The 26,920-nt window shown below is 46.1% G+C and overlaps 2 protein-coding genes across 2 annotated transcripts; one reads left to right on the top strand and one right to left on the bottom strand.

The window, feature by feature from the left end:
- Nucleotides 1–4,618: 4,618 nt before the first annotated feature.
- ALG2 (ALG2 alpha-1,3/1,6-mannosyltransferase) lies at nucleotides 4,619–9,912 on the bottom strand. The gene is made up of 2 exons (XM_059411201.1): nucleotides 9,307–9,912; nucleotides 4,619–7,149 (listed from the first exon to the last, which is right to left on the bottom strand). The coding sequence occupies exons 1-2, from the start codon at nucleotides 9,652–9,654 to the stop codon at nucleotides 6,247–6,249; spliced, it is 1,251 nt and encodes a 416-aa protein (XP_059267184.1). The 5' UTR covers nucleotides 9,655–9,912; the 3' UTR covers nucleotides 4,619–6,246.
- A 107-nt stretch (nucleotides 9,913–10,019) lies between these two features.
- Nucleotides 10,020–16,598, top strand: SEC61B (SEC61 translocon subunit beta). Its single transcript, XM_059411202.1, has 4 exons — nucleotides 10,020–10,125; nucleotides 10,342–10,439; nucleotides 13,076–13,177; nucleotides 16,313–16,598. The coding sequence occupies exons 1-4, from the start codon at nucleotides 10,123–10,125 to the stop codon at nucleotides 16,398–16,400; spliced, it is 291 nt and encodes a 96-aa protein (XP_059267185.1). The 5' UTR covers nucleotides 10,020–10,122; the 3' UTR covers nucleotides 16,401–16,598.
- Nucleotides 16,599–26,920: the final 10,322 nt, after the last annotated feature.

The following is a 26,920-nucleotide window of genomic DNA, read 5'->3' as shown; positions in this document are numbered from 1 at the left end:
GAAATACAAATGTCTAAAAATATGTTGTGAAAACATAACTGACCATTAAGATTCTTTTATACTTTTATGTTCAATTTTATTTTATTTTCTTATGGGAAAGTCAGCTTATGGAATATCAGAAAATAAAAGCAAACAGAAGAAAAACGTAATGCCTTTGGATAGTCACACTTACCTGGGGACAACCAAAGTTACCACCTTGGTGTATATTTGATTAGAAACTTTTATAACTACAAATGCACATATATTCCCACATTTCTTCACTTATATATCTTTTTATGAAAGATTTTATTTATTTATTTGGCAGCGAGAGATCACAAGTAGGCAGAGAGGGAGGCAGAGAGAGGAGGAAGCAGGATCCCTGCTGAGCAGAGAGCCAGATATGGGGCTTGATCCCAGGACCCTGAGATCATGACCTGAGCCGAAAGCAGAGGCTTTAACCCACTGAGCCACCCAGGTGCCCACTTATAATACCTTTTATTTCCTATAAAAATGAAACTATAGCACACGTGCTTTAAAAAAACTTTATGGGGTGTGATTTCCATACAATAACATACATTCAATTTGAGTGAGTATTTTATTAGTTCTGAAAAATTCATACATCCTTATAACCATAATAAATACATAGAACATGTCCATTATCCCAAAGTTCCTTTGGGCCCTTACCTAGTAGGTCTCTGCCTCGCCCTGGGCCACAGGCACACAGTGACCTGCTTTCTGTCACTGTAGATAGGATTTTTTTCTCTTAAGTTTCACATTAATGGAATCCTAAAGTATGAATTTTTCTGTGTCTGACTTCTGTCACGTGGCTCTGAGATCTATCTATGTCACTGTGTTCATCAGTAGTTCATTCCTTTTTATTGCTGAGAAATATTACATGGTATAAAACCACATTTTATTTCTTACTCACCTATTGATGGGCGCTTGGATTGTTTTCGGCTTTTGACTATTTTTTTTTAAAAAGGATTTTATTCATTCATTTTGAGAGAGAGAGAGAGCAGAGGGCAGAGGCAGAGGGAGAGGGAGAAGCAGATCCCCTGCACAGGGGTTGGGATGGGGGCTGGGATCCTGACTTGAGCCTAAGGCAGACGCCTAACCATCTGAGCCACCCAGGTGCCCCTCAGCTTTTGACTATTAATGAATAAAGTTGCTGTGACTATTTGAATAGAAGACTTTGTTCAGGTATATGTTCACTTAGTTGAAGCAAAATACCTGAATGGGATTGCTGGTTGGGATGCTAGGGGTGATGCTTCACTTTGTAAGAAACTTGCAAACAGCTTTCGAAAGTGTTTGTACTTTTTCAAGCCCCCACCAACAATGGCTGAGAGCTCTAGTTGTTCCGTGTTCCATCTTTCTGTCCACAGTCTTCCTCAGGGTCTTTCGTTTCATGGGCGTGTACTGGGATCTCTCCGTGGTTTTAATTTCCCATTTCCTTGGCGATCAATGACGCTGATGTCTTATCATGTGCATACCGTATTTATGCATCTTCTCTGTGAAGTGCTGCTTTCAGATCTGCTGCTCATTAAATAACATGTGGGTTTTTGTCCTCTTTCTCTGAAGTTGTAAGAATTCTTTACATATTCTCGCTGCAGGTCTTTATCAGATATATTAACTATGAATATTTTCTCCCAGTCTGTGGCTTGTCTTCTCATTTTTTTTTTTTTAAAAGGGTCTTTTGAAGAGCAGCAGTTTTTAATTTTGATGAAATTCAACTTATCAATTTTTCCCTTTAGGCTTTCTGCTTTTTGTGTCCTATTAAGAAATCTTTCCTTACCCCAAGGTTATGGAGATTTTCTTTTGTTTTCTTCTGTAAGTTCTGCGGTCTACTTTTTATGTGTAGGCCTATAATCCCCTTCAAGTGTATTGTATATGATGTGACGTAAAGGTTGAGGCTCATTTTTTCCCCCTATACAGATATCCAATTGTCCCAGCACCATTTTTTGAAAAGACTATCTTTTCCCCCATTGAATTACCTCAGAATATTTGGCAAAACGACTCTGAGATCATGACCTGAGCTGAAATCAGGTGGGACCCTTAACCAACTGAGCTACCCAGGCACCCCTCCCCGTTCCTCCCCTCCCCCCAAACTCACTCTTTTATCTGTCCTTCTCCACAACCACCCTGTGGGGTGCGCTACTTAGAGCCAATCATACCACTTTACGAAGAAGGAAATGTAGATCTTAAGATTATCATCATGAGGACAACTTCTCAATAACTGTGGAACCCTGGAATTCTCTGTGTAACCCAGGAAAGCAAAAGCCAATCAGACGTTGACATTTGAGCAGTCTGTTCTCTTTTGGGGATTTAAAAATATATACTTTATTTATTTATTAGAGAGAGAGTGTGTGAGAGCCTGAGCAGTGGGAGTGGCAGAGGGAGAAGCAGACTCCTTGTTAAGCAGGGAGCCCGATGTGGGGCTCAATTCCAGGACCCTGGGATCATGACCTGATGCTTAACTGACTGAGCCACCCAGGCGCCCCTTAGCAGTCTGTTCTAATGGTGTGTGCCAACTTCTTGGGTGAGTGGCAGGTCACAAAGGCAAGTCACATCTGTGCTACACTTGTGCCCCCTTCCCCCCTTCTTCAAACCCCAACATGCACGTCCCCCAAGAGTCTCTTCTCTATTTGTCTGAATGACATCAGGGGAGAGTCTTCTCTATTTGTCTGAATGACATCAGGGGCTGGCCTAGTGATAGTGCTTCCTACGAGGCATTGCAGCATTTGCTTGTGTTCATGTCGCTGGGTCCGAGGACAGTTCGCCCTCATTGTGAGCCCCACCCCATCCTCCAATCCTCCGGACAGGACAGAGGGCTGGTGCCAACAGCTCCCGGGCTCAGGACTCAGGACGGTAAAGCCCCTCCCTCCCCTCCCTCCCCAGGGGTTGTTCTTTGATCAGAGGGCAGGTGGGAAGTGAGTTGCCAGCCCTGGCTCGCAGGCACGGCCCTGGTGTCTGGACTGCAGCCCCCTCCCGGGCTGCTGGGGATGGAGCTGCGGGAGCTGCAATGAGTGATGAAGAAATAAGGGGCTCAAAGCGAGTGGCAGGCGACGAGGGGCTCTGATAAAAGTACAGGGGATGTGAGTGGCTTCCTTAAGAAGTTGATGACCCCATATGACCTTATGTGGGTCCTTTTTGCTTTTGTGGCCTCCATTTTCCCACCCGTGTACAAGCAAAGTAGGCTGGTGACCTCTGGGGCTCTGCTCAGCTCGGAGTGGACTGGATGATGGGGTCCGGGATTGCAAAGAAAGGAGGTTCTGGGAGAGTGGCTGATGCTGGGGGAGGCGAGCGGTTGGCTGGCGGTGGGGTGGTGGGCAGAGAGCAGGGAAGCGAGGTGCTCATTCGGGCGCCCCATCTTCCTGATGTTGGAAGAGGTTGGGCAAGACAGTGCAGGTGCAGGTGGGAATCGGGCAGGTTAGAGGTTGTACAACAGCTGGCAAGTGCCAACCTGGCATCACTGTGCTGGGCTTGAGTCAGAGCTCCGGGTCTTCCCAGCTCTACGCCTCAGCTTTCCCCCACGAACTCAGCTGCAAAGCTACCTACAACGGGCCTGTGATCCTGTGGAGAGCAATCTGGAAAGAGCTCTGCAAACTCGGGGGCTGCCGTACATAACAGTGGCTGAAGGGCAGTGGGCAGAGAGGTCCTGTTTGGAGCCGTCCTGGAGGGATTGGGTAACTGCTGTTGAATCCTGGCTGGTTCGTCTTTCAAGTCTTTCATCTCCCTGAGCTTCCTTGTCGGTAAGAAGGGAGATGAAACCGGGTCTTACAAGATTGCTTTGAAGCCGAGGTGGGGAGATGACAAGCGACACCTTTCTCATCCTGAGGACCTCCATAGCCCACCTGCGGTGCTGTGGTTTCACGGAAAAATGCTACGGAAGTGTGGTTAGAGCGAAGGCAAACTGAGTGGCTGAGTGGTTGGACTTGGACCTGGAGGGCCTCAAGACGGCCCCCCCACCAGGCTGAGTGACCCAGGCAAGCTGCTTACCCACACTCCTCTGTAAAGGTGAGAATACATACACCTCCTAGAACTCAGGATGAGTGAGTTGTCTGCTGTGTAGTACCATGCCCAGCACACAGTAATTGCTAGAATTACTGCTGATAGGGTCCTGGACAATTTACTTCAGTGTGCCAGGCTTCTGCCCTCCCCAGCTTCAGTTTAGTTTTGGAAGCTGGGGACGCCTCCTGTGGACAAAGTTGCATCCCGGGTCTGGGAACCAGGAACCTATCCACCAGAGGCTGGAAGCTCCCGGCATCCAGACTTCTGCATCCACTCCCCACCCTACCCTGCCCCCCAGATCTGTGGTCTTATGTCACCTGCTGGGACTTGAGACAATGAAGGGTGGTTAGACTGAAGGCCCATGAGGCCCTGGTGTCCATTTTGGAAGGATCTGCCTAAAAATGGTCAAATAGGCAAAAGATTTAGGGCTCTGAATGGGCAGGCCCCACTTATGGACTGGAGTCTGTCTTAAACCTGGGGGGTCAGAACCACCAGGCCTTTTTGCAAAGGCTGCAGCAACCTGGGGGAACACATGCACCCAAGCCACAAAATACAAAACCCTCCACGTGGGGATGAGCTACTCGATTGGACTCTGGAAGCTTTCACGATGACAAAGGAAAGCAAACTCAACTTTTCATTCCATAAAACACTTTATTTAACTCTTGTTTTAGAAATCTTTTTGGTACAGTCATTTCATTTAATTAAATACTTCTTTGATACAGACAAATGTGATAAATTACAACCTGAAATTTTATTCCGTAAAAAAAAAAAAAAACACAAAAAAACCAAAAAAACAACCCAAAGAACAATATAGTAGTGCAGCATGAACCCCTGTGGAATTTCTACAGCTTTTCAATATACCAAAGTAACAAAATAGCTAACATTTATATAGCCCATACTATGTGCCAAGTACTGTTTTAAGTACTTCACATACATTATGGTAATCTGCCGTAACTGCTCTATGACGAATGTAGAATATTACAGCAGATGAAAAAGCTGAGGCAGAGAAATGACGTAATTCATCCAAGGTCACACAGGCTGTTAGGCTCTCACGTCTATACTCTCAGAATTGATCAATGTGGAGCCTTTGGCTAGTGATCGTTGCTCTTCTAAAGATGAATTTAGCTTTTAGGGTACTTGACTGGGTCAGCTGGTAGAACATGAGACTCTTGACCTTGGGGTCATGAGTTCAAGCCCCATGTTGGGCTGGAATTAAAAAAAAAACAGTTAAAAAAAAATTTAGCTGTGAAGATATGTTGAAAAGTGCTTTACGTTTATTCGTACTTAGGCCAACAGGTAAGTAAGAAACTCTAAGACTGGTCCGGGCCACAAAAGGGCTAGGGTCCATGGCAGAGGAAAACCACGTTGAGGCTGGCAGGAGGGAGGAGGAAGGAGGTGGGGGTCAAGGGAAGCGCCATAGCCATGACATCTGGCACAGGACTCGGACACAAAGCAATTCTGTCTTACGCTTAGTAGGAGCTTCCCTAACCAAACACCAACACTAACAAAGCCGATGACTCAGATGACATGAAGAAACCAAACTTACATCAGACGCACACCCATGAGTGAGGACATCCTCTTACTTTAACATCTTGTTTACTCTAGCTTCAGACTTCAGGCTTGGCTGTCCACACTCTTAACGATCCCAGATCACAGAGGCCAAAATCTAGTATGCTTTCTTTTCCTATGACAAACATATTTTACTGTCACATCTCAGTGTGCAAAAATATAATAAATCATCTTTGTAAAAAAGTACAGAACATCCTTGCTATGGGTCCCGGAGAAGGTATGACTAGCAAAAATTTACTAACACAGGACAGTGAATGCACTGATTTTGGGAACTACAGCGATCCTGTTCTCATTATGCTATGAACCTAAATTAATCAACTTTAATGATGATACAGTTAAACTATAGTGTACCAAGGCACACTATAACTCAAAACTTACAGGCAAAGCAACAATAATCTAGAGAATTATAATTGAAATCTTTTGATGAATGTGGAATTGTACCATTTTTATATCTTAACACTGGTAAGACATGGAATAGTTACAGCATAAAAGATATTCCATTTTTCTTCAAAAGTAGATGAAAAGGAGCGGTGCATGGGGAAGTGGTTCAGATTCAAGATTCAAGTGCATTTTTCTTTTAATCTCTTCTGCAATAGATTTTAGGTTTCTTTTTCAGTTTCAAAAGTGAGTCTACAATCTGTAAAAAATGATACTAACGAATATAGCATAAAGGCCTTTATAAAAGTTGGATTATACCAGCAGTTTGGTGACATACTGGTAGAGCTGTTCTGTAAAAGCTGCAGAGGAGAACTTTTCCTTCACCCTGGCTCTCCCAGCCAGTCCCATTGTGGCTTTTAAGGAAGGTTCATGGATGAACTTTTCCATCGCTTCTGAGAAGCGCACAGGGTCAGGTTCACATAGAAACCCTGTGACGCCGTGGACGACGGACTCCAGGGGCCCACCCGAATTCACAGCAATGACTGGGCACTGCATGTACATGGCCTCCAAAGGGACGATGCCGAAGTGTTCATTGCTCGGTGTGTAAAGCACACAGGTACAGCCATGGAGAAGTGCGATTTTCTGTGTGTCTGAGAAAGACCGCAGGAAGGTCACACACTGTCCAAGGTTGGACTGTTGGACCATTTCCTTCAATTCCTGATAGTGTTCCACATTCTCCAGGACTCTTTCGTCATAACCGCCGGCCATGATTAGATGAACCTTGTCCCAATCCTGGGATGTCAACCTTCCACGCAGTTCTTCTAGGGCTTCCAGTGCCAAAGTCAGATTTTTCTTCCTTTCATATCTGTTGATGGAGAGGAACAGGTATTTCTTCCCCTTGGGGACAAGGCCATCGAGCTTCTCAGGAACAGCGGAGTCAAAGCTGGTGACATTCAGAGATGGGTAGAGGACATGGGGGTCTATGTGAGACAGGGACTTGAATGTTTCCTTAAAAACGGCAGCTGTAAACCGGCTATTGACCAAGATGCAGTCCGCCATGCCCGTGGTGTATTCCTCTACCCAGTCAATCGGCGCCCTGTACAAGCGTTTCAGAAAAGAATCTCTCCTGGTGAGAAGCAGATCTGGGAAGTGACAATAAAACAGGATTTTCTTGCGCCGTCTGGCCAGCTTGAGCACCGGGATGCAGGCAGACACCTAGCCGAAGCAAAAATCAACAGCAGATATGGACTAGTCAGCTGAGCTTCAACCAAGTCAAAAGCATGTCCACCCACCCTGCCTGTTGGTCTGTGGGCTCATCACGGGCAATGCCTGATTCTGCTTTGTGACCTCCTGGACTCTCACCCAATACAACGCCTGGTGTATGGAAGGCTTGGACCCATCTGCTGGCTGTGTGCTAAATATTTAAAGCTGTAAGTCCAATGGTTTTCTCTAGGACAGCATGGCTCAATGGAAATAAAAATCTAGTAACTGTATGACAATATTTTTAAAGGATGAAATTAAAAAAAATTTTATCTAAAATATTATCATTTCAAAATGTATCATTATCAAAAAAGTTAACAGGACACTTTACGTTCAATTTTGCCACATAAATCTTTAAAACCAGATGTGTAATTTACACTTATACCTCATCTTAGCTCAGACTAGCCACATTTCAAGTGCTTAATAGCCACGGAGTCTAGAGGCTATGCTACTGGACAGGGCGGCTCTAGCAAGTGTCTCCTCCTAAAAAAGTGGAGTGCAGGCTCTGGAATGAAGACTGCTGGCTGTGTGACCATGAACAAGTAATCTTACCTCCTTCTCTGTCTGTTTTCTATTCTGTAACATGGTGACAACTGTAGTTCAAAAAACCCCTGGATTGTCTTGTGATTGCTAAATGTACCGGCATGTGTAAAATGCTCCAGAATTTAGCACACAGCATGCGCTCAGTAAATGTTAACCATAACTGTTACTAAGCATGAACGACATGCTGGCATTACTAGAGATGTTCTTGTTGGGTAATCTTTACAGGTTACTTAATCTCTAGGTTACCTCTCTGACCACTTGAAGAATCCTGCCAGATTTATCTGAAGCTTCTTAGAAGGTAGCAGATCTGGTACAAAACCCAGGTCTCCCACTTCCAAGTTCAGGTTTTTTTTTTCTATTCTCTAGTCTCAGCTGCCTCATGCTGAATGACTGGCTACAAATGCAGGATGTCTAGAAATGTCCACATTTCTTAAAAAAGGGAACAGTTTCTGGACAAGCAAGGAGGATCAAACTAACTCAAGCATGATAAACACACAAATACAAATGTGAAACCATTTCCACCTATCAGTTTGGCAAAGATTAAAACAGTTTATACATCCACTGTGCACCAGAGCAAAATGACAGAACTTCTTTGAAAGGCAAATTTGGCAACCGCTATTGACATTTAAACTCTCGGACACTATTTCTAGGAATTTATTCCAAGGACAAGCAGACAGAAGAAGAAAAACAGGTACAAGGATGTCCATTTCAATACTGATCTATTTGCATAAAACTGGCCACAATGATGTCCTTTAACAGAGAATGTATAAATTATGATACTTTTAAACAAGAGCAGATTTTCCAGCAACCACTGAGAACCATGAAGTGAAGCTCTAATATTGATACATAAAAATGTCCCAAATAGAATTTCTGATGAAAAAAAGGGCAAGTCATCAAACAGCAGGTGTGTCATAGTCCTCACTATTACAAATAAGATGCATCGGAGAACAGATATATCTGCTAGTGTAGCTGAAGGCAACTTCTGGAAGGATGCATGGAGGTAAAAAAACCTGACTTCTCCCAAGACGAAGAGGGAGCCACGTTAAAACTTTAACGGGGGATGACATGTTTCACTTGGTGTTTTTAACACAACACTGCGGACGAGGTGGGCTGTCTGCAAAAGCTACACACAGTGGGATGGATGCATGTGGCCTGGAAGTAGAGTCAACATAATTAATGCAAAGAGGGGAAGACCTACGAGTTACTCATTAGTAAAGGTGACTCAGGGTTGACTGCTAATGCTTGTGTTTCTTAGAGCAGCCCCAAGACCCAACTACTTTGGAATCGCCCGAAGATCCCAAGCGAAAATGCAGATTTCTGGGCCCCAACCTCAGGACTCCAGGATGAAAGCTTCTGGGGGTGGGGTCCTGTACCAACGTGCAACTTTAATGTGTCCACACTACAGTCCGAGAACCAGTCTCACGCCCAGTTCTCTCCTCTCCAGATCGGTTCCGAGCTCTCCGAGCCGCAGGCCGGGAAAGCTCACGAGAGGCCATACAGGGCGTCCTCCCTAGAGGGAAAAGGAGGCGAGGCGAGGGTCGGGCGTGGCCGTACTCGTGGCCGCCTCACCTGGTCGCACACGACCACGTCGAACTCTTCATCGCCGAGGAACAACACGTAGAGCGCCAGGAAGATCATGCGCACGTAAGCGCAGACCGCGGCCCCGCGGCCTCCCCAGCCCAGGCTGCGCGGGAGCCAGTCCCCGGCGCAGCGCACCTGCAGCTCGCGACTGTCCGCGAAGCTGTGGCTGGGATCGTAGTGCGCCGTCCAGACCTTGACGCTACATCCGCGCGCCTGCAGGGCCAGCGCCGCGTCTAGCACCAGCCGCTCGGCGCCGCCCACGCCCAGGTCCGGGTGCAGGAACAGCACCGACGGGTTGGGACCAGGATCCTCGTCTTCGCCCAGCCTCTCCGCCATGGTCGAGAAGCCCCGCCACCGCCCTGCGCTCTACCGAGCTTCCGCGCATGCTCCTTCCCGGCTCCCAGCGGGCCTCTGCCGGGCCGACCACGCCTCGCGGCGCTGGCGTCAGTTGGGCCACATCAGCGCAAAGCTGCGGGCGCCCTGTGTCTGCCAGAAGAAATTTCCCGTCTGACCGTGGGTATATCCGCCCTTTGGTAGGGATTAGACTCTATGAAGGACGCTGCGATTCCACGGAAGGAGGCGGAAGGTCTGTGCTTCCCACACAGCGGTTGACCACGTCGCCTGTAACAAAATTTGTACAGGCATATGGTGGGACAACTCAGGCGTCCCTGGAGCCGGCGAGGACCCTGCGAGGGGTCTGGGGGCGGGGCCTGAGCCAGCCCCTCCAGACGCCGGTCCTTTGAGGAGTTCCCTGACCGCTTCTTGGACGTCAGTTTCAGCGTCCAGCGCCTTTCAGTCTCCAGCATGGTACGGCGGCTTCCCTACTTACTTCTCTACAGCCTTCCCTCCTTGATCCCGCTTCTCCTCTTCGCCCTGTCACTGGCCTTCCGCCTGGCCCTCCGCTTGTAGCACTCTTGCTTTCCCCAGCCTCCCCTGCAGGTGCTGGTCTCGGTCGTCAGGGCCGGGGGGTCGGGGGCGCGTGGCGGGGCGCTCACCAGCTTGTCCACTTGTCTCTCTCTGTAGCCTGGTCCGACCCCCAGTGGCACTAATGTGGGCTCGTCGGGGCGCTCTCCCAGCAAAGCAGTGGCCGCCCGGGCGGCCGGATCCACGGTCCGGCAGAGGTAAGGACCCCCGCGACCCTCTGGCTGTGGGCTCGGAGAGATGGGGCCCAAGAACTCGCTGGTCCGGAGGAGGAGACCCCGGGATGAAAAGAGTCACAAGGGCACACCGAACCTCAGGCGACGTGGCCGTAGGTGTTGTGTGTCTTGAGAAAGCGTCAGTATTTTCTTGTAATTACTCAGTTTGGGGCACCTTGGGGCATCCTTGTAAGAGGAAAGCCAACAAACTGGAGTTTGTTGTCTCAGAGACAACTTTGAGAAAGCTGATGTCATTCCACTCGTGTGTCTCGATCTAAGCTTTGCAGTCACGTTTTGATCTGCAGGTCCCCATCACACACTGTCACTTGTCCCATGCAAAACTCGGTGTCTTTTCATTCTAGCTTCGGCCCCAGTTTTATCTCTCTTACTTCCATCCGGCACTACTACTATACATTCATTTCCCCAAGGCCTAAACTTCAGGGTCCTTGTGCGCTTTTCCTGTGCCCTGTCGTTTAGTCATTTGCAGGACCGAATGGCACAGGAACAACTTCTCACCAATGGATTTCCTTTTTCATGTCCATTCTTCCAGTTTAGCCCAACTTCTCTCATCTGGGTGTTTGCATTTCCTACCTAAGTCTTTTCTCCAGGTCATTTCCGCTCCAGTCTGCCCTCCCCTCTGATTCTGTCACATATCTTCTTAGTTCCTATCTCATTTTCTTGTTGCTGAACTTGAAAAAAAAGGTGGATACCAATGTTCTTGGTGTTGCTTGAGCCCACCTGCCTCTCCTCCTCTCTGCTGATCGAGCAACAGTGAGCTTATTACTGCTGAACTCACTAGGTGACCCCTCCCCCCACTTCTGTTTATTCTGCTAGACTAAGCTCAGGGGTTCTTGAGGCCTTCCCTGACTTGGAAAGCAGCAGCAGCTGTGAGTTTTCTCTTTTGCTGCCAAAGCATTTTGTTCATGGGGTTATAATAGCATTCATGTTTCCATATTTATCTCCATTAGATTTGGGCAGAAGTGGCCCATCATCCGTATCCAGCTGTAAGACTTGACAGAATAAAGGATGAATACATGAAGGAATCAAGCCACCCTGTAATCTTAGGATTTTTGAAAGAACCATAGGGTATAGGAAGAGGGAGGCAGTTACACTGTGGCCAAAAAGAAAGGGTAAAATAGACCCCTAACAGAAGCTTAAATGATTAAGTGGGCTTGTTAACTTCTCCCTGGCTTTCCAGTGGAGGAATGGGGGATATTCTGAGTACATTTGGTATTTCCAGTTCCTGGTTATCAAATCCTTTGCATGTCCCATGTGCCAGTAGGGGTAAGAGATCTTACAGAGCCTAGACTGATTTCTTTGGGGCTCATGTAATTCCAGAGACTTTGAGAACAGGCACTGCAGTTGGAAGGCTCTGGGAATAGGGGAAAGTGCATGGGTCCTAGTCCTGGCTCAGCTGATGACTTATCATGTCCACATGGGTTTACCATCTAGCTCAAGTTCCTTTTAACGACCAAGAAGGAAAATTTCAGGTGCCTACCTCACAGCTTAAATGATGTATATATAGCCTTGTGTGTGAAGGCTCTTCTAAGTGTGAATTGCTGTGTAAATCCCTGTACAATTATGTTTACTGTTTTCCATCAGTTATCTCATAGAAACAGTGATACACATGGACTAATGAGTTCCTGGCCCACTATGTAGTCTGCACTAGTTTTTGGGGTAAAGGCCATGGCAGGGGGAGGTGGGGATTATGACCAGAGTTGGAAAAGCAGTGAGAAGAGATGGTGTAATAGGGTTTTCACTTCTAGTTTCTCCCTGTGTTCTCTGGTGGACGGCACGAGCGCTATTGGGCTATTCCTGTGAGCCTGGGCTGCCCGTGTCACGCAGCTCATCTCACAGACCTGGATCCCCTGTGAGGAGGACACGTTCTGGTTGGGGTGTTTTCTGCACTTTTTTACACCCTACTTCTACCCAAGATCTATGGTATATCAAAATAGTGAATATATTCAAAATAGTGAAATATATAAAAAAAATCAAGTATATAAAAATAGTGAAAACAGATTATAAAATAATTTTTTATAAAATATACACTCTATTTTAGGACCTGGATGACAATGAAAGCTTAATTGTTTTTTTCTCTTTGGTAGTATATACAGTCACTTAAAAACATTTTAATGTAGTCATTTTAAAATCCGATTATATGGATTATATGGATTCAGGGCTTTTTAAGCAGGGGTTTATTACTTGACTTCATGAAAATACTTGAGAAGAGAATCTGAAATTCAGTGTTCAAATGAGGTGCCCATGTGGATGGGGTGAGAACTGGGTTCACTGCTGAGCTTGGCTGCCTGCTGGCTGTGTGGTCCCAGGCACTTTACCTAACCTTTTATGAGTCCGTTTTCTTCATTTATGCATTGGAAATGGTGACTACTTTCTGGGATGCTTGTCTTCATTAACATATGGCAGGTACTAGGTCCTTGGTGGTTATCACGATCAATGAAGTAAAAGCAAGAATTTGGGGAGCGGGTCTAGCAAAGAAAGTTTTTTTTTTTTTTTTGTTTTGTTTTGTTTTGTTTTTTTAAACAACGTAGTGGGAGCGTATGTTTAAATACTATAGTAAGGGCTTCTGAGAAAAACCTTTTTGTACTATTTCTTTTTTCCAGAAAAAATGCTAGCTGTGGAACAAGGAGCACGGGGCGCACGACCTCAGCAGGCACTGGGGGCATGTGGCGATTCTACACAGAAGACTCACCTGGGCTCAAGGTGTAAGTGTTGGGGAACAGACCTTGTGTTTCTGAGCGTCACACATGTGTGGGGGAGTGCAGTGTCTTCCACTGGTGGCGTTTGCTCTCATGAGATGTACCCGACAGCTTCACTCGTGCCAGGTGGGCTCAGTTTGGTTTGTCTGCTTATCAGTCATTTAGTTCAGAACCTGGAATAACATCTCCATGGATTGGATGAAAGCAAGGGAAAAACCTGCGTGCAGCTGTGTCAGAATTAATGACGAGAACAGAGAGAACTGGAGGGGAAACTGCTTAATGAGATGAAATTGCTCCTCATTTGCTGTTCTTGTCCCACACTGAGAAATAGGAGTAACCACTTGAATTGGAGCTGGGTGATTTTTAAGAGCTCTCCTGGAGGCACAAGCTGATGTTATTACAGCCTAAAGGGAGTGTCTGTATTAGGCTGTGTTACCAAAAGTTCTTTGCCCCCCCCTTTGCCTTTGGTGGGTGGTGGGTGACCCTGGAGGGTGAACATAACCACTGGCTTAAGTTCTTTGGTCCGGGAGTGCTATTAGGTGACGGGACATGGGCATCCAGAGTCTCTAGGCCTCGCTCGCCTCACTTTCCGTCCATGGTTTCTTGTACCACGTGGCCGAGCTGGTCCCACACGTCTCTTTGCACGAGGCTCCCAAACACCCCTGCTTACAGCTGTTTCCTGCTTGAACCCAGTGCCTGAGGCATTGGCATAATGACGCACTCCTGTTCTCAGAGCCGCTCGGTTCACAGAGGCTGTTACCTGTACGTGGAAGACAGCCCGCAGGGGCGGGAGCTGCGTCTTCGGACTGTTCAGTCCCATGCTCTTTCCGTACTGCTGCTGCTGTCTAGCAGAAGGAGACAAAGTCAGATTTATTTGGATTAGTTTCATTAACTCATAGCGTGGCTTGGATCACCAGGGTAGTTGACGAAGGCTTCCCTGAGATCTGGTCTTACTGAGTGATTTTTTTACTGTTCTGTTGTGGTTGGATGGGAATGAGTTTCGGAAAGTGCTCCTGGGGTTGGGGTTAGTGAGTTGGTGGCGTGAAAAACCCTTTGGTCTTTGTTTTGAGGTAATCTTTGTGAGTATTTCAGAGAGAAATTGTGAATTCCCTCGACCCTCAGGGTCTCCAGGGGACTCGCTGTATACACTTCTCAGTCAGGCGGTCAGACCTCTTCTGGGGCGTCTGGCCTGCGCTAGCTCTCGGCTCTGTGCTTTCCAACAGCCGGGCTGGCCTGCTGCTGCTTACCGTGTGAGTCCCCCCAGGATAGAAGCTGTTCCTTGAAGTGTCATCAGCCACAGTTGATCATCAGTAAGATAGATCTTTTCGATGAAAAGACACAGTTGGGAATTTGTATCCACAGATCCATATCTTGGAGCTTGTCCTGGTTCTTCCCAGGAGTTGAGAAAAAATTTTTTCAGGCCAATAATAGCATCTCCTGGGACCTTACTATAACCCTGCATTGTGTTCATATGAACTTATTTAGTACCTCAGCAACCCTGTGGGAGAAGCACTGGGATTATTCCCATTTTACGGTTGAGGAAAATGAGGCCAGAGAAGGTAAGTAACAGGGCCACAGTCTCTGCTCATGGTTGACAGAGCTGGTTCCCGAATTCCAGCTCTCTGGGAGCTGTGCTCTCGGCTTTGTGCTTTGTGTCTCCTGTTGCTCTAACGTTGCATGCACCAAAGGAAGGGAGTGATTAAGTGTAACTCCATGAAGATTACTTCCCATGTACTTTTAAATTTGTTTATTCCCAGAATTGTACACGTTTTGGAAGAACAGAATAGTGTAGCAAGGACTTTGATCTCTGTGCATTGTCTTTTGGCCACTAGTGGACTCTTACTCCACTGCTCCATTGGGTTACTCCACTGCCTTCGCTGTAAAGATTTCTGGGGTCTTTTCTGTTGTCCACTCCCCAGTTGTATCTGGGAGGTCAAATGACGTCTTGAATTCTCCAAAACCAGTATTGGCAGGAAGAGTCACAAAGGAGGGCCCCATAACGTTTCATCAGAGTCCCATTCACAGGTTATGTGAGGTCAAGGGCTTCTCCCTTTAAGAAACCCATGTACTAATTCTCAATTTGAGAAGCATTTGATTTAGTGAAGGGCTGTTGAGTAAAACCTGTCTCCTTCCTTTAATAAACTCATACGTGGAACTAGTTGGGAACCTTAGAGAGAGAGGGAGAGAGAGAGAGAGACAAGCACCATACTCAGTGGGGAATCTGTTTCCTTCTGCCCCTCCCCGATTGTGCATGCTCTAGCTCAAATACATAAATAAAATCTAAAATAAAAAAAAAGAGAGAGAGAGAGACAAGCAATATATATCAAATCAGAAAACCGAAGTTCAGATCTTTCCTTTCTGTTCTGGCTGTGTGTTAGGCAAGTGATCATCTCTGCGCCTCAATTTTCCTTGTTATAAAATGAGATTAAGGGCTGCCTGGGTTGCTCAGTGGGTTAAGCTGCTGCCTTTGGCTTGGGTCATGATCTCAGGGTCCCAGGATCAAGCCCCACTCCAGGCTTCTTGCTCAGCAGGGAGCCTGTTTCCTCCTCTCTCTCTGCCTGCTTCTCTGCCTATTTGTGATCTCTCTATCTCTCTCTCTCTGTCAAATAAATTTAAAAAATCTTTGAAAAAAAATGAGATTAATACTTGTTTTCCCTGGGTCATGAGTTTGTTGATCAAGTAAAAACACTTTGTAATTTACAATGTGGTATGTGTCTTTGTATGCCTAGTAGATTTTAGTTAGACAGTGAAGGTTGCCTTTATAAATATTAATTTGAAATAATAGTTTGGTAATTGGGTCATTGGCACTTAAAGAGTTTGGGAAATTTTTCTCATTTTTTTATTATGGAAAATATCAAAGATATGAAATACTGAAATTAGACTAGTTCTCTAAGACATCAAATCGTTTTATTTGTATATATTTTAATACATTTTACTGAGAGATAAGGATTCCTCCTAAGTAATCACAGTGCCATCCCTGCACTGTCAAAATATCCATAATAATAATTTGAGGAATAGTATTAAATGTTGTAAATGATATTCTTGGATGAGTCTTAGGTACTTCCCCTGCTTTATTCCCTCGTTACAGCTATAATATGTATTATTACTCAGAGTAAGCGTGCCTTCTCTTCTTCCTTCCAGTGGCCCTGTCCCAGTATTGGTTATGAGTCTTCTGTTCATCGCTTCTGTATTTATGTTGCACATTTGGGGCAAGTACACTCGTTCATAGATTCGGCTGCATCCATCTGTCTGTCATCTGAAGAAGAAGGAAAAAAACCCAACGTATCTTGGACCAAAAGCATAGTGATTTTCTGTTTGTGAGAGAGAAATATTCTGTAAGCTTATTGTTTTACAGGGAACTTAACAAGAATTGACTTTAAGGAATCAGTTTTTTTCTATGACTAATAAACTTTTTAATTGATTTATACCAAGTCTCATGGCTGATATCTGACTGCTAGAGCCGGTAGTCTCTCTGCCTTTAGATTTGTGAGTAAGTATGGAGAAAACACTGGGGGAGATTGTTTTCTTTGTTGGATTAACAGTTCCTTATTTGACCATGTAGTCACTCAAATCCAAGATCCTGTAATTGGCCATGGTTTACTTTCTTCCAGGTACGTCCTGGTGATTGTAATTTTGTGTGTTTGTGATTATTAAAGCGTGTGCCTGTGACTCCATCAGGAAGATCTGTGTTCAGAGGCAGCTGGTACCCAGGGAAGAAGACATAGGGATCATAAACCAGATATCTTGGATAAAATGTTTGTTCATTCTGTTCTTTGTCTCTGAAACTGTAGATAATATGTTTGCCTCTTGTCTCTCTCAGTTCTTAATTCTGTGAGCGCAGACCAGAGATTTCCATTGATTTCTCACTAGTCGCTAAAACTGTTCTGAAAGAATTTATTTGGTAAATTGGATTTATCAAATAAAATTTTGTCTTCATTTGGAAAATTTTCATTTGTAATAATCAGGGACAATAATTAAGGGACCTTCATAATCAGAGTGAGATACCAGCACTTCTGAACTGAGTTGTTATAATTCCAATCCAAAATAAAATTTTAAGGTTTCACTTAGCTTATGTAGCCTTTCTGGGGATAAGCATTCAGTTTCTCGTCGACCCTAGGAAACACCCAGTGTAGCTCAGTGTGCATGCTCCAGGAGCTCAGGACCCTGAGCCATGATTTCTAAAGAGAGATCCATATGAAATGCCCTGATTGTTGTGCAGATCACAAAATGTAGAGGTGTATTAGTTGAAAAATAGAGAATTTAAAAAATCTCTTTCTCAGGTCCATTTAAGGAAAACTTCATTGAACAGTTAAACAGCTTCGTTAGTGTATTTCTTGAGTCCTGGCTGCGGAGTAATTTTAGGTCTGGGGAACCAGGTTTAAATGATGAGAAGTATGTGTCTTTTAAACAGATTTCCTAAGGCAGTATATGGGCGAGCATGCACTTGTAAATCCAAATAAATGGCAGATTATTGGGGGAAAATGAAAAACTGGCTCCCTTGGATCCTGGGCACTGCTCATCGCACGAAAAGACAGCAGCTGTCTTCGTTTTGAAATTCAGGGGAAAGAGTCAGTTTCCCTTGGAAGAAATTAAAGATTTAATGGGATTTTTTTTTTTTTCCCCCGATACTCAGGTTGATGGTTCCAGTAACAGCTAAAAGTTAGGTATTTAATTTGCAAACGAAATCTCTTCCTCTGTCTAGAGGGGTGTCTTTTTCTCTGGGGGAGATGCCGAAGCCACTTGGAGGAGCTGTTTGCTCTTGGGGGTATGTTCTCTTCCCTGCAAGATGCTGGCTGTTAGCCCCGTGTGCCTCATAGTGGTCTCCAGTGGACTGACAGCCAAAAGTCATGGGGCTTTGGGAGCTGGCAATTGATAGGGAAATGCTAGTTTTCAGTGGTGAGCAGGGAGATGCTTCATTCAGCAGAAAGAAAATTGGTGGTTGGGTATAAAATTGTACAACATCTATTATGTTACGTAGCTGCTTTTGGCTCTGATGGTACAATGCTAATCCCGTAGCTGAGAATCTCAGTGTTCAAGCTGTTCCTTTCTCTTTTCTTTCTCAGTTTGAAAAACTGGGCTAAAATACACATACCACAAAATGCGCCGTATTCGCCGTCCTTAAGCGCGCAGGTCAAGGGTACTGAGCACGTGGCGTGTTGTGAAGCCGTCACCACCTGCCATCTCCAGAACTCTCATCTCGCAAAACCTAAACTCTAAACCTGCCAAATAACAACTCCCCTCTCCCGCACATCTCCCCTTAGCCTCTGGCAAACCACCCTTAGAATTTCTGTCTCTGAATTGGACTCTCAGTGCCTCGAATGAGTAGACTCATTTTGCCATTTTGTCACTGGCTTATCCTACTTAGCATCATGTCCTCAAGATTCATCCAAGTTGTAGTGTGTGTAGGAGCTCCCCTTCCTCAGCCTGTGAGGTCAGTCTTTTGAAGGCTGAATGATGTTCCATTGTATGTATATACCACCTTTTGTCTTCCTTTCTTTTAGAGATTTCTAGAGTGTTCCTTCTTGAGTCCTAGGCGACCATATGCCATTCATAACAATTCTGAAAGCCTAACAAATTAAATCTTTACTTGCATTGTCTACCTTGGCCCAGAGAATTCTCAAACCCCCTTTGCCGTGGGCTCTCATTCTAGCCCCTTCTGAGTGGCTACGAGAGCCAGCTCCTGCTAAGCAGAAGTGCTGAGAGATTAGAACTGGGAAGATGAATTACAACTGCAGTGTGGGTGGAGCCTTTTAAATCATTGGGGAAAGACCCCAAGAGTCCCTGAGACTAGTGAGGGACGGAAAGACTAGGGCCCCTGCGTCCACTAGTAGCCTGAACACATTCCAGTAAAACTGGGTGTGAGCTCTGTTCCTGGGAGAGGGGGATCCTGCCAGAGCTTTTGTTTCCACACCTGGCTTGGTCTAGACTCCAGTATTTCTTCCAGGGGCTGATGTCATAGAAAGAATTGAAAAAGGCATTCTGAAATGTTACAAGTGTTGGCATCAAGTTAAAATGGAGGAAAATGTCTACAGAGCCGGCTTTATTCAACAGAAAATCCCGTACACTATATGGAGTTTTTCTGGGCACAGTGTCCTGCTCTTGATTCCTGCAAAGTGCTATGTCACCCCTCACTTCAAATGCTGCAGGAGGAGGGCTCAGGCCAGGACCAAGTAAGTCTGTTGGACTCTGGGGCCACTACTCAGTCATCCAAAGTTAGTGTGCTTCCTGCCCCATCTTCCAGACGTGGAGGTGTGCTGACCTGGGTTCACGCGCCGGGCCTGCGGTTTACCCGTTGGGAGATCGTGGTTGGCCCCCTTTCTTCCTCTGTTCTCCTCTGGTTTGTCTTTTGTGTCACTGCCCATGGTGTGAGGATTCCCACCAAAAAGGATAAGTGAGAGAGAAGATACAAGAGTGCCTTGTTAATTAGCTAATGGTTAACAAGTGCTGCTTTTCTTTTCTTTCTTTTTTTTTAAGATTTTATTTATTTGAGAGAGAGAGCACGTGAGAGAGGGAGATCAGGGCAGAGGAAGATAGAGAAGCAGACTCCCCGCAGACCAGGGAGCCCAGTGTTCAATCCCAGGACCCGAAGGCAGATGCTTAACTGACTGAGCCACCCAGGTACCCAACAAGTACTTCTTTTCAATAATTTCAGAGATGGAGGTTTCTTATTGAATCAGCAGGTAAATGAATTGACTATTTGCCCTATTTTACACACTAGGAAACAGAAGGTCCAACCGCCCAGCTTGTAACTCTAGGTCTGGGACCTACTGCCACAGGCTCCTTGAGCTGGAACCTGCCGTCGGCTCTAGGAGGCAGAACACAATGAAAGGGGCAAGCGTGTGATGATCCTGGCTGGGTGGGCCATCAGATACTGGTGTGGCAACCCCTGGTCCATCCCTGAGGTGTCACTGGCAGGGAGCCTCCCTGACGGACAGCTGCGGGAGCTGGTGTGTGGGGGGGACACCTCTGTGACACACACCAGGGAACTGGGAAACATGGGCGCTATTGCCCTGGGCATCCTTTGCCTCGCCTATTGGTGGCCTTTGTCATAAATCCAAATTAAATTTAGGTGAGCAGTGAGGTATTCTCACCAAGCTCTGACCCTGCTACAGGCTTGAGAGCCCGACCCAGTTCACTGCTCCTTCTCTTTTCCTCCTTCCTTCCCTCTCTCCCCCTTCTTCTTTGCTTCTTCCTCTCAACCCTTCTTCCGTTCCACCCTCCCCTTGCTCTCTTCTGGTCTACACAGCTCAGACTCCTGGGCTCGCGTGTGCAAAGAAGCAATAATCCCAGGAAAGTTACTAAAAAAATCATTCTGGGTCTGGGGCAAACCTGGACTGTGGGTCACCTTACTTCGAATCTACTGCTATTTTCTACTCTATCTGACTGGAGACTTCTGTTGTCCTACAGGAGAGCTTGTCCCTTTAAGGAGGTGGGCATAGTTAGCCCCGAATTGGAAGAGTCACATACCTGGCCTCCCAAGGAGAACAAGTTCCAAATTCCTTTTCCTGGTGCCAGACACCAGCCCTCCCGACCCGCTGGGCCGCGTCTGCTCCTTCCTCTTCTGCACCAAGCCCCCCGCCCCCGTGCTCTGCCCACCACATTTTTCAGCATTACTGGTTTTAATTTCCTCTACCATCCCCTTTGCAAAAACTTCTTTCCTGATTTAATTACTACTTCTCTTAATTCAATTTCACTCTCTTGATTGTCATTAAACTCCCACAATTGTTTCTCCAAAGAATTTAACGGTGAGGCCCTCTGCTTAGAGATTAATTGTCATCATTTCGCCTTCAAACACAGGTACTTTCTTGCTTCTCTTCAATTATCTCCCAGAGAAAGGGAAGTGACCGTCCTTCTTCTCCGGGGCCTCTCTGAGAACAAACACTGCTGGGGGCTGCCTTTTGAGAGAGAGAGAGAGACAGAGAAAGCGAAGTCTCATAGATTTTTCTTTCACTTTCTACTGACTCTAATCTCAGGATCTGAGAGGAGCCTGAGAGCCCCAGGCTCCTCAAGGGCTCAGGCTGGGAGCGGGTGGAGCGAAGGCTCCAGAAGAGGCAGTCCAGCCTTGAGAAATGAGGGCTCTCTGTCAGGAGGGTGAGGAATGGCAGCAGGGGCTAGCTCGGGCCTCAAACATCCTGCCCAGTCGGGGTCTCTCAGAGGAACTAAGGCTGTAGCTCAAGGGAACAGAAACACTGCGGGCTAGAATTTCCCTTCCCTGGAGTGTCGCTCTCAGGACACAAAGCCTCCATGCCCCACGCTCCCACTGTTCCCTCATGGTCTCAGTACACGACCCTGACCTTGAAGAGACCTACCCGGCCCTCAAACTCTGTTTTTGCCAGCCCTCAGTGTCTTCTGTCTTTGTGGGCAAACCTCAAAAAACAGTTGCTGGGGGGGGGGGGGGGGATTCCAGGTGGGGCTGCCGCGAGCTTCCTGTATGATTCAGTTGCTGCCCCTTCTGCCCTGCCCGGGTCTGAGACCCGACCCAGCCTGGCCCCTAGGAGCTGTGCGATCTCCATGCTCCGCTACCCGGAGCCTCGGTTCCCTCGACTGCAGATATTCAGACATCATACTGTGTGAAAGGGATAAAGAAAGACCTGTGTTTCCATTGTGTGAGGGCAAATGAAAGAATTCAACGCAGGCATTCAGCACAGTGCCTGGCTCGTAAGAAGCCTTCAACGACAAGTAGTCACAATGAGTATTCACAGTGAGTAACATTTGGTCCTGGAGGTTGTAGAATCCCCATCTTTTAGTACTGAAAAGAAAATTCCAATTCCAGCCTCCAGTTTGAATCTGAAGTCATCTGCTCGGTCTCTGCTTGGATGCTTCCTGCAATGGGGAGCTCACTGCTCTTCGGGAATCCCTGCCTTCTTTGGGCCATTCTGTAGATGCCAAGTAGGAGCTCCATTTACAGGTCTGATGAGCTTAGACTTTCTAACTGCAGGGAACAGGATGCCTTTCCCTATTCAACTGCTGCTGGAGGACTGAATGATTGGAGGATAATCGAGCAGATAATTCCATAATGTAGTCTTAGGTGAGGGTTCCAGACTCCCAACTCTCCCCTTCCCTGGTTCCTGGGACTCTAGGTCAGCTGAAGATGAGACTGGGGCTGAGGAGGAGCCCAGCTAATCCAGGCACATTTTATAGACAAGGCCTTAAAGATCCTCAAAGAATCTTTGAAATCACCCTTTCATTGGGTTCAGGAGCACTCATAAATGATACCGTCTTATGCCTGGTTATTCATGCTCGTTAAATGTCAGAGTAAAGAGTGTAGAGTTCACGAGGGGCCCCGGCTCTTATTCTGGGGCCGCTTGGCTGCATTTATGAAGAGAAGTCACTGGGGTGTTTAATATAAGCTACCCAATTTGTCTAATAAAATCCTTCCACATCCAACATTACCAGCTTCGTGTCACATGCTCTTGTGCAATTGTGACAGTACCAGAATGTATTTTAAGTCCCCATTGTGTCTATTTAATTTTTATTTAAAGGAAATGATTTTCACCGTTTAAGGCAGATTTTCTAATGTAAATGTACCTATATACCTAGGAGTGAGGAATTAGAAATGTGCTGTCGCACGCACCAAGGCGACAAGGAAGTGACTCAAGGATAGCACAGTATAGAAGGAAAAACTACTCATTCATGGCTCCATTAATGTACTCATTGTAGATCTATACTGTTCTCCCAAGACTTATGATTTGTACAGCAGCATTTCTGTGTTTACATAAAGCTAAATTTATTCTCATTTCATGCTCAATTGATGTAATCATATTTTAATGACATATGTTATATAGGCTTCTAGAAGGTTTGGATTGGCTCTTAGAACTTAATTTGGCCAATCCTTCCTGTTACAGATGAAAACATTGAGGCCCAGAGACATTAAAGGATTTGCCCACCATCACATTGGTAGTGAGCACAGGGCTGGGATTCTAGCCTTGATTGTACACATTCAAACGTAGCCCTCTTTCTACCATAGCAGGAATCCCTTACTACATGTGTATGTGTCTGGCTTTCAGGTGCACACCCGCACCGGAGGGAGGACACACTCACACATAACCATGTTTACGATAAGGGTGTCTGACTGCAATGTTTGTGAGCACTGACCACCAGGATTTTTGGGGTCCAACTGGTGCTTCCATGGCTGTTGCCTTGCCTCCCTCTCTTGAATCCCAGCGTTAGCTGTGGGGGAATAAAAAACAGACAAGCCCTGAATTGGAACAGCTGGCCTTCAAACCATCTGTCACTCTACCTCTCTGGTCCTCAGTTCCCTCATGTAAAAAATGGAGTTTTTTCCCCTACCTCCCCAGCCCTCCTCCTAATTGCGGTATCTGTTGTATCTAAACCAAATGGTACTGGTTTAGAACTCACCCCAGGTATAGTGAGATGAGCTTCTTTAGTGATGATAAAGGTTCCCCATCCTCTAGCTGGAGATTCTGTTTATGTTGAGTTAATCCAACTGGTGGATCACCTTGCTATCACCCAGGTGTTGCCCCTGCCTTGGGCCCATTTGATGAGGAACCACAACCCTCTTTTCTGGATTTCCCCTCATGGGCACAAAAAGCACCTACACATGCGTTGCAGACTTTCTAGAAGACTCAAGAAAACAAGAGAGTTTTGCATCATTGTGTTGCTTGTTTTCCCTTGTTAGAACATACTTCTTTAAGGTTCACCCCAGAAGTTACCTGTCTCTCACTTCAAAACACAGAATTACTTAGCTCATCTATTCTCTATCATTGAGGAATTATGTTTTGCCTCAACAATGACCTGTAAAACAATGTCTTAAATATGATTTAGGTTTTTCTCCTTTGTGAAAGGACTTTGGAGATAGGCATCCTAGGGCTGTTGCCATAATCTCATCAATGTCCTAAACTCTTGTCTTTCTGTTTTGCTATCCTTAGCACTAGCCAACGCTCTTCAATCAAGCTCACCTCAGGACTACAAAATGGCTGCAGCCACATCAGTCATTACAACCATGTTTCAGGCAGAAAAAGATGGAAGACCAACAAAGAACCTGCCCATATAGTCCCATTTTCAGGAAGAATTTCCAGAAATCTTATCTAGTTTCTTCCTTTATACCATTAACCAGAAGGTAGTCATATGACCACTCTTCTCTGGAAGGGAGGCTGGGAAATCTAACTTTTCAGCCAGGCACTTTGCTACCTTCAACAAAATCAGGGCCCTGTGTAAGTAAGAAGAGAGGAATAAACTTTGGGTAGGCAAACCAGCAATGGCTGCCACAGCCCCTGACTCTGTTCTGGGCCTCCCTTTGCATAGCCAATGACTCATTGCCTTAAAACTAAGAGGCCATCACACTGCTGAAGGGAGGGAATGGGGTACTAGCAATGGTTGGCACTTTCATCTGCTATCTCCATTAAAGTCTCTGAGAGTGGAAGGGCCAGGGGAAAGATTTATTTATTTCTTTATCCCCAGCCTCCCAACCAGGATTTGAAACTGACCATCCTGCTTTGAACAGAAGAAGTTACGGTTTTTTTTTTTTTTTTTTTGGATTCCTGTTGTGCTGCCCAAGGATTGTCTGAGTGTCACTATGTCTCCTAAAGCTGTGGGTTCAGCTGAAGAAAGGTTTGTTTTTTTTTAAAAAAGATTTTGTTTGTTTGTTTATTTATGAGAGTGAGAGGGGGAGGGGCAGAGGGCGAGGAAGAGAGAGAGAATCCTAAGCAGACTCCATGCTCAGGTCAGAGCCTGACGTGGAGCTTGATTCTAGGATCCTGAGATCAGAACCTGAGCCAAAACCAAGAGCCAGGGCTCAACCCACTGAGCCACCCAGGCGCCCCAAGAAAGGGGTTTTCTGAGATAGCAAGAGTGAGAGCCAAAGAGAAAAGGAGCCAAGGGGAAAGGAGAGAGGCAGTGGGGACAGAGAAAGAGGGGAAGGAAGAGGGAAGAGGGAAGAGCAGAGGGCTTTTTAACATCCAAGGCAGGACAAAAATACATTGACAGTATCCACGCCTGTGAGTGACCCAAAGGTACATACAGTGGTCTGGGGACCGACACCCCAGTTCTTTATTCCAGGCTCCCTCATTCCAAAACAATATATGTATATTGAAGACTATGTAAAACATATGAAAAGGCACAAGAAAGAATATTCTGAAAACTGCTTTCTTGGTGTGTAATTGACATAGACTAAACTGTCCATATTTAAAGGGTATAATTTGATACATTTTGACCCAAGTATCTACCCATGAAATCATTGCCACAATCAGCATCACATATCCATCACCCCCCAAAACGTTCCTCATTTCCTCTCCTCGTGCCCCTGCCCTGCCACCTCCTCCCCACCAGCAGTCCCTGGGCTGCTTTCTGTCACTAACGATGACTTCGCATTTTCTTAAACATCATGCAAGTGTATATAATGTATGTGCTCTTTTTTGCCTGGCTTCTTTCACTCAGCATGATAATATGAGCAGAAAAAACCCCACCCAAACCCAAATTACAGAGAAGCATAATTAATGATGTAACATAGACCTGCCAGGCCTGGATTGAGAACAATTAATGTTTAGTCCTATTTGCTTCAGCTTTCTTTCTGGTTTTTTATTTTTTTTTTTTTGGTAATGTCATTTACATAAAAACAAAACATTTTTAAAATCTGTACATTTTAATGACCAGTTAGAAAGCAAACCGCTTTTTGAGAGCGGTTTTGAGAGTGCTGTGTGAGAGCCCCACGCAGGCCAAGAAATGGGGCCTTGCACGTGCTCTGCGTCCCCTGCCCCCACGACTGCTCTGCGTCCCCTGCCCCCCCGACTGCTCTGCGTCCCCTGCCCCCCCGACTTCTCTGCGTCCCCTGCCCCCCGACAACGCCACCTCCCTTCCCCAGTCCAGATCATCACTCCTCTCACTTCTGTGAAAGTCATTTTCTGGCTTTTCTTTTTGGTTTTATGACCTAAGTAAGTATCTGTCCCAGGATGGCAGAGTTGAGTCACCCGTGTGTGAGTTCTGTATGAATTCCACACGTACTCTTCCGTGACTTGCATTTTCTCTCGTTCTGTTTGTGAGATCAGCCCCGTTGTGCCTGGTGGCCATGCTTGGCCCGTTTGAATAGCTCTGGAGTACTGGGTCGTATGAATACAGACTGTGGGCCTGGCCCACACCAGCCAGAAACTTCTTAAACGCCATCTGTTTGGCCCTGCATGGCCACTCAGGCTTGGTAGCCATTAGACAGTCATCACTGGATAGAAATAAGCAAAACGTCCCCCACCCCTGCTGCCAGCAACCCCCAACCCCCACCCTGTGTCCATGGGAGGTTAGTCATAGTCACATATGCAAATCGTACCTATTTACAACAACAGCTTCTGCCTCACAGTATTCTTCTCAAGAAGCAAGGCTTTTGAAAGAAATCATGAACTTTATGTCATCGTATGTGTCGGCTCAGGCTACTATAATGGAATACCCCGGACTAAGGGCTTAAACAGCAGGAGTGTCTTTCCACAGCTCTGGAGGCTGGAAGTCCAAGATCAAGGTGTTGGCAGGTTTGGTTTCTCTGGCAGCTTCTCTCCTTGGCTTGCAGATGGCTGCCTTCTGTCCTCACGAGGTCGTCCCTCCAACTCCTCACTCTCTCCCTCTCTGTGCTGCTCTTCTATGAAGTCCCCAGTCACACTGGGCTAGAGCCCACACGAATGGCCTCATTTTACATTAATCCCCTCTTTAATGGCCCCATTTCCAAATACAGCCCCATTCTCTCTCATGGTACAGGGGGTTAGGACTTTGAGATATGGATTTGGGGGGAAGGGCACCAAGTAGCCCACC

The sequence above is a fragment of the Mustela nigripes genome, chromosome 9 (assembly GCF_022355385.1).
Source record: "Mustela nigripes isolate SB6536 chromosome 9, MUSNIG.SB6536, whole genome shotgun sequence".
Taxonomy (NCBI): Eukaryota; Metazoa; Chordata; class Mammalia; order Carnivora; family Mustelidae; genus Mustela; species Mustela nigripes.
This window is presented reverse-complemented; position numbering and strand designations above follow the sequence as displayed.

Coding starts and splice junctions, on each gene's coding strand:
- SEC61B (XM_059411202.1), top strand. Junction 10,440..13,075: donor GGATCCACGGTCCGGCAGAG/GTAAGGACCCCC, acceptor TCTTTTTTCCAG/AAAAAATGCTAGCTGTGGAA. Junction 13,178..16,312: donor GACTCACCTGGGCTCAAGGT/GTAAGTGTTGGG, acceptor TCTTCCTTCCAG/TGGCCCTGTCCCAGTATTGG.
- ALG2 (XM_059411201.1), bottom strand. CDS start 9,654: ATGGCGGAGAGGCTGGGCGAAGACGAGGATCCTGGTCCCAACCCGTCG. Junction 7,150..9,306: donor ACGTGGTCGTGTGCGACCAG/GTGAGGCGGCCA, acceptor TGCTTCGGCTAG/GTGTCTGCCTGCATCCCGGT.